Genomic DNA, 11272 nt, shown 5'->3' on the forward strand with positions numbered 1-11272 from the left:
ACCATTTTAACATGTAAACCCAGCTTCTGAAACATGTGTGGTCTTTATACATAAATAACCCATTGTGTAATGTCATACGATCCCCCCTTGAGTAGTGTTTGCCAAAAACTGAATGAACATGCACAACACATGCACACATGCACACTGCACATGCATACACACACACAATCTGGAAACAGTTTAAGGCAGATTGGGCATGTTTTTCTCCACCTCACTGCAACGCCCAAGTACAACAATTCCCACTCCTGAGGCTTGATCTGTCGGAATGATAATGTGTAGTTGTTTTGTCGTCGATGACGTGACGTGTCTCACAAATCAAAATGTGAAATTAAATAAAGGGGGTTTAATGTAGAAAAGTGGGTAAATGGTTGAAAAGTGGCAGTATTTCTTTTACATCTATAAATGAAATATGTATTTCAATTTTATTTTGTCATCCCTTACAGAAAAACTACAGGATCATTCATGTGGAAAATCACATGGATTTCACGTTGAGATTTCACATGAGAAATTATGATAAAAACGTGTTTTCACATCGTGTAGTATGCATGTTATCACGTACTTGCTTTATATGCTGTCACATGTTATCACTATTAACTTCACGTACTGTAGATCAAATGTGATCACATGAAAACGTGTTTTTGAACCAATTCACTTTGCTTACATGTGAAATCATGTGGTTTTTCCATAAGGAGTGGATATTGCACAAATCTTGTCGTGATTCCAGCTAGTGAACCTGCTTCAGTATTGAATATTGCACAAAGAACCGTATTGCTCCTGATCTCCTTGCTTGCATTCCAGTGGTAGGCAACTCTAATAACTTAAACGGCAATCACCAATATTGAGATAATAACAATAGAAACTCCCTGATGCATTGTTGGTAAAAAAGCTGAGTGGGGCTGGAGAAATGAAACCACTCTCAAATCATAGACAGAAACTATATGGTACAGACCATCCATGATATCAAATGATAGTTTGAGCAATGTTTTGAGGCTATATGTTTATTTACTTTGTTTACAAACATTGCATAAGCAAGCTTCTCTGTTGGGGTTCTGAGAGTATGACAGTTGAACTAAGCTCATGAGACATTTATAAGTTAATTTTTCAAGATCAATGGGTACATATCATTAATTTATTATGTCGTTAAGTCCAACAGTGGATGTAGGAACTGCTGATTGCCCCTTTAACCTACAGTTGAAGTCGGACGTTTACATACACCTTAGCCAAATACATCTAAACTCAGTTTTTCACCAATTTCTGACATTTAACCTAGTAAAAATCCCTGTCTTAGGTCAGTTAGGATCACCACTTTATTTAAGAATGTGAAACTCAGAATAAAGTAGTAGAAGAATGAATTTATTCAGCTTTTTATTTCTTTCATCACATTCCTGTGGGGCAGAAGTTTACATACACCCAAATTAGTATTTGGTAGCATTGCCTTGAAATTGTTTTACTTGATCAAACGTTTTGGGGAGCCTTCCACAAGCTTCCCACAATAAATTGGGTGAATTTTTGGCCGCATCCTCCTGACAGGACTGTGTAACTGAGTCATGGTTTGTAGGCCCCATGCTCGCACACACTTTTCAGTTCTGCCCACAAATTTCTATAGTATGAGGTCAGGCTTTGTGATGCCACTCCAATACCTTGCTTTGTTTGTCCTTAAGCCATTTTGCCACAACTTTGAAAGAATGCTTGGGTCATTGTCCATTTGAAGACCCATTTTCCTCCAAACATAACGATGGTCATTATGGCTAAAAAGTTCTATTTTTGTTTCATCACCAGAGGACATTTCTCCAAAAAGTTACGATCTTTGTCCCCATGTGCAGTTGCAAACTGTAGTCTGGCTTTTTTTATGGCGGTTTTGGGGCAGTGGCTTCTTCCTTGCTGAGCGGCCTTTCARGTAATGTCGATATAAGACTCGTTTTACTGTGGATATAGATACTTTTGTKCCTGTTTCCTCCAGCATCTTCACAAGGTCCTTTGCTGCTGMTCTGGGATTGATTGGCACTTTTCGCGCTAAAGTACGTTAATCTCTAGGTGACAGAACGTGTCTCCTTCCTGAGTGGTATGATGGCTGCGTGGTCCCATGGTGTGAATACTTGCGTACTATTGTTTGTACAGATGAATGTGGTACCTTCAGGTGTTTGAAAATTGCTCCCAAGGATGAATCAGACTTGTGGAGGTCTACAATTTTTTTCTGAGGTCTTGGCTGATTTCTTATGATTTTCCCATGATGTCAAGCAAAGAAGCACTGAGTTTGAAGGTAGGCCTTGAAATACATCCACAGGTACACCTCCAATTGACTCAAATGATGTCAATTAGGCTATCAGAAGCTTCTAAAGCCATGACATAATTTTCTGGAATTTTCTAAGCTGTTTAAAGGCACAGTCAACTTAGTGTATGTAAACTTCTGACTTACTGGAATTGTGATACAGTGAATTATAAGTGAAATAATCTGTCTGTAAACAATTGTTGGAAAAATTCCTTGTGTCATGCACAAAGTAGATGTCCTAACCGACTTGCCAAAACTATAGTTTGTTGACAAGAAATTTGTGYAGTYYTTGAAAAACAAGTTTTAATGATTCCAACCAAAGTGTATGTAAACTTCCTACTTCGGCTGTATTTGTATTGGAGAAATAGAGTACATCAGATTAAATTAAGTCAATGGTTGTGTGCAAAATCGTTCTTGTCTACTATGAGCTCTGTTCAAAAGTAGTGCACTATATAGTGAATAGGATGCCATTCGAGACACGACCTAACGGAGACACGACCTAACGGAGACACGACCTAACGGAGACACGACCTAACGGAGACACAACCTAAGAGACGTTATTTTTGGAGTTGCTATTTGGGAATGTAACTACTCACGGACATGTACAGTATGTGCCCAGACACACAAACCCACACACATGTGTACTTGTGTGCATGAAAGCATGCACATGCACGCACACACACATGTGCGCTTACACACACACACACACACACACACACCATTAGCAGTTGTCTGTCTCTTTCCTTTGGGAAGACAGCTGGATTTACAGCCTAGGGTGAGAGTGGGGCTCTATGGTCATGATGACTTTATATAGTGGCTAATGTACTGTATGGTTTACCTTATATTGATTTGATAGTAAGGTTTGATTTGATATCAGGGCACAGATAGGGCTGTCAGCTGGTGATTGTCAAGCAAATATCTGTTGGTGTAACGGCAGCCTTCCTTCTCTTCYTCTGAAGAGGAGGTGTAGCAGGGATCGGACCAAGACGCAGCGTAGTTAGTGTCCATCATGTTTTAATAAAGACGAATAAACGTGAACACTTACAAAATTACAAAATAACAAATGTGGCAAAACCGATACAGTCCTATCTGGTGCAATGAACACAAAGACAGAAGACAACCACCCACAAAACCCAACACAAAACAGGCTACCTTAATATGGCTCCCAATCAGAGACAAACGACTAACACCTGCCTCTGATTGGGAACCATATTAGGCCAAACACAGAAACAGGAAAATTAGACACACAACATAGAATGCCCACCCAGCTCACGTCCTGAKCAACACTAAAYCAAGSAAAACACACAAGAACTATGGTCAGAATGTGACAGTCGGCCTCACAGTAATCGACCGTTAATTAACATAAACACATTTAGCATCTCCTGGCTTCCACACACAGCCTACAAGCCATTTTAAAAAGTCTATGGAATCCATGTAATATAGCCTACACTTATCAATAAATCCATTATTTAGTTTGGACAGGTCTAAAGAAACATGATATGAAGAAAATGTAGCCTATTTCAGAAGAAAAGAATAGCAGACTGAGTTGTCCTGATGTGGCTATGCCAAACACACATTCATTTAGCAGACAAGATTTGCTTATAATTCCGTGGCATTATTTGATGTTATTTTATAGTATGAAGAATACAATTGAACAAAGTAAAAAAATATAAATGCGGCTATTCTGGGTTGAGCGCTTAACAAAGAAATAGATACACCTATATGCTTAATTTAGAGTTATTCATGTAACTTGTTCTACTAATGCTGGGCTGTATGTTTAGATTTTTAATACATTGTAATGCTGCATGATGAGACTCTAATGATGATTTGAAAAAAGTCGCTTGAAAGGTATGAGCAATGCTTTGTTTTTTGCGCAGGCTGTTCACACTGCAATAGTCTCTCATTCACAACTTGATAATGTCTCAAATTTCACAGCCGCATCCGCTTTGTGGCCGTAATGCACCCTAAACAAATCATTTTTGGCCCGGAGTGCTGRGTTGTGCCCTCTCCCTGAGTGTGCTGCTCACAAGGCTCTCACTCACACGGCTCTCCGTCACGTGATTGGTTCTTTCTCACAGGCAACAAGTGAAGACAGACACATCGGGGATGCAACTGCGCGCGTCCTTATCCAATTCCAAGGCACATATTGCAGATGTTAGAAGAACTGCCCACATTTGTCTACTTTTCATCAGCCAACAAGATGAGTATGCCTCGCGAACAGCAAAATCACCATCCTATGTCAATCTACTATCCCACATAGTACAAAAGTCGACCTATTCTATTCTGTGCGAGAAATAAATATTCCAAACATAGTCTGGGACAGTTGTGGGATGCTATAGATCCCAAATAAATACAACCACTAGCATCAAAAAAACTTTTTTACACAATGTGGCTGATGCAACAGATCAGAATGTTTAGATTGAAATGTGATAAACTATTAGGCTATTTCTTCACATTATAAGCGCAGCAATGCACACATGGTAGTAGTGTCACGTCCTGACCATAGTGCTTATGTGTTTTGCTTGTTTTAGTGTTGGTCAGGACGTGAGCTGGGTGGGCATTCGATGTTGTGTGTCTAGTTTGTCTGTTTCTGTGTTCAGCCTAATATGGTTCTCAATCAGAGGCAGCTGTCAATCGTTGTCCCTGATTGAGAATCATATATAGGTGGCTTGTTTTGTGTTGGGATTTTGTGGGTGGTTGTTTCCTGTGTCAGTGTTTGTACCACACGGGACTGTGACGGTTAGTTTGTTTTGTTATTTTGTAATTGTATATTGTTTTCATGTTATTAAATCATGGAAACTTACCACGCTGTACATTGGTCCTCCGATCCTTCTCGCCTCTCCTCGTCCGACGAGGAGGACGAAATAGACTGCCGTTACAAGTAGGCTATAAACGCAAATGTTCCATTAGCAGAAACACCAATATCAAAAGTGACCGCAAATGAAAMTATGCATGTAATGCTTTTATTATAAAGGTGCATTTTTAGGGTGAAAATGATCTTCCCCAAACTTGAATCTCACATACTGCTTATGTCTGCCAGTTAGGCTCTACAACCCTTGTAATGTGCTTAATTTTAAGAAGTTATTTGGCCACTTTAGTTGTGATACAAACCTTATTAAAACATTTAGGGCTATGGGCTAGGCTACATGAGGTGTGCGACTGTGATTCGAACAAGTGCTGGGCATCATTCATCATTGATAATATGTAATTCACAAGTGATATGCTAATATTGTCACCCATCAGACTATCCTTGATTTAATATTGTCTTTACATATTCTAAATAATGTATGTSTGACATTTGTTTTAATTTAGAATGGATCATTATCATGCACCTGTATCGAAACAGGGGCAGCGGGAAACAATACATGTCATCTATGCACTATTAACTGGGTGGTTCGAGCCCTGAATGCTGATTGGCTGACAGCCGTGGTATATCAGACCGTATACGCGGATAACCAGTTTATAATAGCAATAAGGCACCTCGGGGGTTTGTGATATATAGCCAATATACCACGGCTTAGGGCTGTATCCAGGCACTCCACGTTGCGTCGGGAAATCAGAACAGCCCTTAGCCATGGTATATTGGCTATATACCACACCCCCTCGGGCCTTATTGCTTAAAAATAGCGAATGGAAGACGCTTTTCCCTGTGGTTTATTTTCATGCCAGCCAGGAAGGCTATACTCTTGTTGTAAAGAGAAGCAATGTGCTTAACATTAGGAAAGTTGAGAAATAAATWTAGTAGGCCTAGCCTACAGAAAGCTGATGGGATCCTCCTCTTTTTATTAGCAGCCGTCACTCTGTTTTCTCCCGCAATTACATAACCTATAGAAATGTTGCGCAACATGAGCTCATGGGCTCTCAGGAAGTGTTTGATTAGAAGGACAATAGAGTGCTGAGTACCCGMCAGTTAGCAAGTTTGGTGGCTACTAATGACCAGCAGCAGCATCTGAGCTTGGAGAAGRCTAYTTACCGWGACTAAACGTGTGGAATTTGACTGCCTTCATGACTTGTGAAGGCCGGTGTGGCGGTAATACAGTCAGCGCAACAGCCCTAGGCACAGAAAGCTGTATATAAAATGTACACTATCTATAGTATTCTAAGTCTATAGTAGAGCTGGGCGATATGGGCAAAAATCCATATTGTGATAAATTGCCTGAATTGATGCGATAACGAAAAGTGGAAAGTTTATAACATTAATGGGGAGCAGAGTTTTGTTTTATTATCCTTTAAACTACTACTCCTAGTTTGGTTGTTGTAGAAATCAATTATCCCCATTAACATTCACCCATATTAGCAAACTTATTTCATTTCAAACATCACATTTCTCTAGTACAGGCTACATATCGTAATGAACGATATCAGCAAAATGCCTGCGATAAGTGATCGTATGGTCGGTGTGGATCATTTTTGGTTTATCGTCCCAGCTCTACTGTATAGAAGGGTTTGGCCCAGTGGATCAAATTAATGACAGATGGAAAGCCATGGAAAACGGAAAGAAAGCGTATATTTGATTTATCCAGGGTAGAATCTAGTAAATGAACACGTACACACACACACACACACACACACACACACACGCTGGAGCTGTTTAGAGTTGAGCTGCCTCCAGGGTTGGTTAGGTAAAGGCTTCGACCGTCCTCTACTACACTCTGTGTTGCCAAGTGTAAGATTTCAGCGCTATGCAACATTAGACATCAACAATAACATACGTTCCCTAAGCATGGCTGTATCCCAAGGAGAGATATCATTCACAGAGACTACAGTAACTTTCCATTACTCTGACATTGTTAGCCTATAGCTTGGATTTCTGCCATGTCTCAGTTTTGTGGACTGTTAGGGCTATACAGTGTACATCGTAACTAGGACCAGGAGTTTTTCTTGAGAAAAACGTTGGGCCCTATTACTGGGGTCATGTCACATTCAGGGAAAACCCCTGGCCCTCCCCACAACCAGAGTTTGAACCAACATATCTGATTCGTTGATTGTATTTCAAATAGAGGAAATAGTGAATGAAAATGGTTTWAAAAAGTAATTCTGTCCTTCTCCTTCACTTTGCTCATGGAACATTTACATTCAGAGTGCATTTAGCAGACACACTGGATCGTACCAATCTCACGCAACACTGACTGGCACGACTTCTCAGAATGAGCTACAAACCATCCCCATGGCCGTAATACTTCAAACAGATCACCATGTATTTACACTGATGCTGTTGTTTCACAGGCCTGTGTGAGACTGCGACCATAATAGCCTGGTCCCAGATCTGTTTGTGGTGTCTTGCCAACTCCTATATAGTCATTGTCACATAAGACAGCACAAACAGATCTGGGACCAGGCTATGAACATGCCTCTCTCTTTCTCTGTCTCTCTCTTTCTCTGTCTCTCTCTTTCTCTGTCTCTCTCTTTCTCTGTCTCTCTGTCTCTTTCTCTGTCTCTCTGTCTCTTTCTCTGTCTCTCTGTCTCTTCTTACTTCTCCCTCTCAGCATCCCAGTACTTTTCCGTTCATAGTACAGCTGGGGCGAGCGCCAGATGTGCTGAATTTAATGAGAGAAATGATCGAAGATCTTTTTTTTTCTGCGTAAGAGAAAAGACGAAGGGCGTAGGACAGTCAACGGAATGGTGATTTAAACTCAACAGCAAGCAAACGCAAAATAATCTATAGCAGTTTTTGTATGTGTTATTGTTTCATACGTAGGTATGATTTATCGAACTAGTCTGTAAGCATGATAGAGGAGAGTTGCAGGTGCTTTTCGGCGTCTCTGCCACAAAAGCAATGAGGAGTTACAATTCTTTCAAATTCTTCAGCAGACATAGAAGAGCAGACGGCACTTCAACCTGTGAACTAAGTTTCCACAAGAAAGACATGTTTTTGCCATGTTTTTACTGGGTAATATTCCAACTGTGACCTGGTAATATTCCAACGTGTTTTTTACCCTGGGTAATATTCCAACTGTGTTTTTACCCTGGTAATATTCCAACTGTGTTTTTACCTGGGTAATATTCCAACTGTGTTTTTACCCGGGTAATATTCCAACTGGTTTTTACCCGGGTAATATTCCCATTGTGTTTTTCCTGGGTAATATTCCACTGTGTTCTATTACCCTTGCGCGTTAATAATTCCAAAACTGTGTTTTTACCCTGGGTAATATTCCAACTGTGTTTTTACCCTGGGTAATATTCCAACTGTGTTTTTACCCTGGGTAATATTCCAACTGTGTTTTCTCATCTCTCCCTGTTCCAGGCGTTGAATAACAGCGTGTATAAGAATGTCTCGCCATACGGCTCACTCAACAACATCGTTGATGGACTCAACACCCTGACAGACCACTTCTCCGACCTTTCCCTCTCCTCAGAGTCCCGCAAGCCAAGTAAGAGACCCCCGCCCAACTACCTGTGCCACCTCTGCTTCAACAAGGGCCACTACATCAAAGACTGCCCCCAGGTAGGACACATGCTGAGACAGTCCTTATTCTTTTATGTGTTTTTATTTTTTGTTTGTTTGTTTGTTTGTTTATTTGTTCGTTCATCCATCCATTCATTCATTCATTCATCCATCTATCCATCCATCTATCCATTCATGTTTTTTTTGTTCTACCTCTAATTCTATTGGTTCACTGTCTTTCGATTCCAAAATGCTACTGGCTGCCATCGAGAGCCAAAATGGCGTCTGAGTCATGTGATCATATTTCCAGCCAATTATGTCCTTTTGAAATTGGCCAATGGCTGTGTGGCAGTGGCATCTGTGTGGCTGTGCCCTGACCTAGTTGTCAGACAGACAAGTCTCTGTCCTCTGTGGTCATGAGTGTGTTAATTGGGCAGACAGACGGACTACCGAACGTCACTATGAGAGAGGAGTAATAGGATGAAGTTGACCCTAGTTGCTGATCTTTGGTTGGTTTAAGATTTTCTCCACTAATGGTTAACGTTAGGATTGGGGGAGTGGAAGTTGATCCTAGATCTGTACCTAGAGGAAACTTCACTCTAAGAATATGGAACCAGCGATATACGAATCACATTTTCATCATCAGTAGATTTAATTTTATCATTAGCCAGGAAATTTCATTTGTTTTAAACAAACACAGTAGGATACATACATTTCTTTCTGTGAGGCAAATGGACGTAACCATGGCGAATCAGCATCAAGTGCCAGCTGGGAGGTTCCATGGGTACCAGAGTGTGACCAATGGGGTCCAAGCTGAGCTCTCTTCTGCTTAACAGAATCGTTACAGGACTCTATGGTACTGATGGTACACATCTAGACATATAAATAGAATGAGTAGAATATGCTTTGGAACCTCTCACATTGGCAATTTGACTGGTAGACTTATTCTAGAATTGTGGATCTACCCACCTATTGATTGGATGATGTATGTATGGGAGACATCACATTATGTTTTGTAGTAACCAAAACAATCACATATTAGGATTGCCTACTTCTAGTAATGATAAATGTGTAGATGCACCTTAAAACACAGTAGAATCAATGCACATCGATATGTTGCAAGCATTGCATTATTGACATCACYCTGTATTATGTGCACTGCCATGCTGTAAAATGTCACAATAGCACAACTGAAACAGCATTCGGAGAGATTATGGAGCACAAAATGACTATTGTGGTTTTCACATACAGGCACTTTGAGGAACGTTCTGTCTCTTTTGCCTTGTAAAAGCAAACTTCATGGTCTGAGTTTATGTTTGAAAATGAAATATCTGATTTCGAAACAGGGACAATGACAGTTTTTCTCAGAATTCTGTTGTGGAGAAGTTGTTAGATAAGCCTATGGTGATGCCAGATATTCTCTTCTTCTCTCTCTCTCTCTCTTGCTCTTTCTCTGTCTCTCTCTGTTTATCATGTGTGTGTATTTTGTAGAGCTTGCTGGTTAAGACCTGACAGAGTCAACACTAATCCTGTCTTTGTATTGTGTTGATGTTGTAAATCCGTGCTTGATAGTAATCACTGTGTATTTAAACCATTGAACCGGTCAGTTGCAGGGCAGCATTTACAGTGTAGTTTAGAGAGTCAGTGGAAATGTTATTACCACCTAACCCTCTCGAAAATATACCGCTACGAAACCAGTCTAGACTTCATGGGCATAACTGAAATGTGTGTGTGTGCATGCGTGTGTGCGCGCACGTACGTACGCGTCGGCGTAACTCAAATCACAGCGAATTTGTCGGGGCTCCCCAACTGTTCGTTAAACTGCAAAACGGATACACAGAAAACACCAGATCTCCAGCGTGTTTCACCCACACCTGCATCACATACATGACATACATGGAAGACACTCCAAATGAGTGCAGACCTGGGCCAGATACAATGCATATGTCCAATACTTGAAATTATTTGAGGGGTGCTTGATTTACAGTAGCTTGGAGTTTGCACTTTGTGCACTATTCCGCCATTTGATTCCATTTACTAGGTGAACTACATCAAGTACAGGCCAAGTTTAGAAATGATTTGAGCGCTTGATTTAGCTTGAAAACTAGGTCAAGCGCAGCTCAAGTATTTGAAAGTATTTGAGGAGTGCTTTATGTAGAATGTCGTTTGAACTTGAGGACTACTCCATTGTTCCATTGTACCAAGTGAACTAAATCATAATTTGATGAACTAAATTGAATGATATGTTTATGAATCAACCATAGCTCAAGTTTTTGAAAGTATTGGACAGACGTTACTGTATATATTTGACCCAGGTCTGAATGAGTGTTGATTTCTTCAAGCGGACGTCCCTAAGGTGCAGGACTTCACAGGCCTCCATTTGCTGGGTTTGTGATCCTTTACAGTAATGTTCTGTTAAACCAAAGTTTCTATGGATTATAGGTAACAGACTGTACTTATTTTTATAGTAACTTACAGGTAACTGGCTGCCAGTAAGTTACCGTAAAAACAACATGTTTTTTTTACAGTGTACTCTCCATCTCCCAATACTCTTCTACCCCCCCCGTGTAATGGTCCCCAGTTCTTTCCAGCTTAGTCTGTGATGTTAACGCTTTCCC

The 11272-nt window shown here is 40.5% G+C and overlaps 1 protein-coding gene across 1 annotated transcript in view; it reads left to right on the forward strand.

The window, feature by feature from the left end:
* The window catches only part of LOC111951739 (zinc finger CCHC domain-containing protein 24-like), a 67909-nt gene that overhangs the window by 10483 nt on the left and 46154 nt on the right, over positions 1-11272 (forward strand). The window contains exon 2 of the mRNA XM_070434841.1: positions 8514-8714. Coding sequence (XP_070290942.1) covers positions 8514-8714 — 201 coding nt within the window. The remainder of the gene's footprint in view (positions 1-8513; positions 8715-11272) is intronic.

Source organism: Salvelinus sp. IW2-2015, linkage group LG25 (assembly GCF_002910315.2).
Source record: "Salvelinus sp. IW2-2015 linkage group LG25, ASM291031v2, whole genome shotgun sequence".
Taxonomy (NCBI): domain Eukaryota; kingdom Metazoa; phylum Chordata; class Actinopteri; order Salmoniformes; family Salmonidae; genus Salvelinus; species Salvelinus sp. IW2-2015.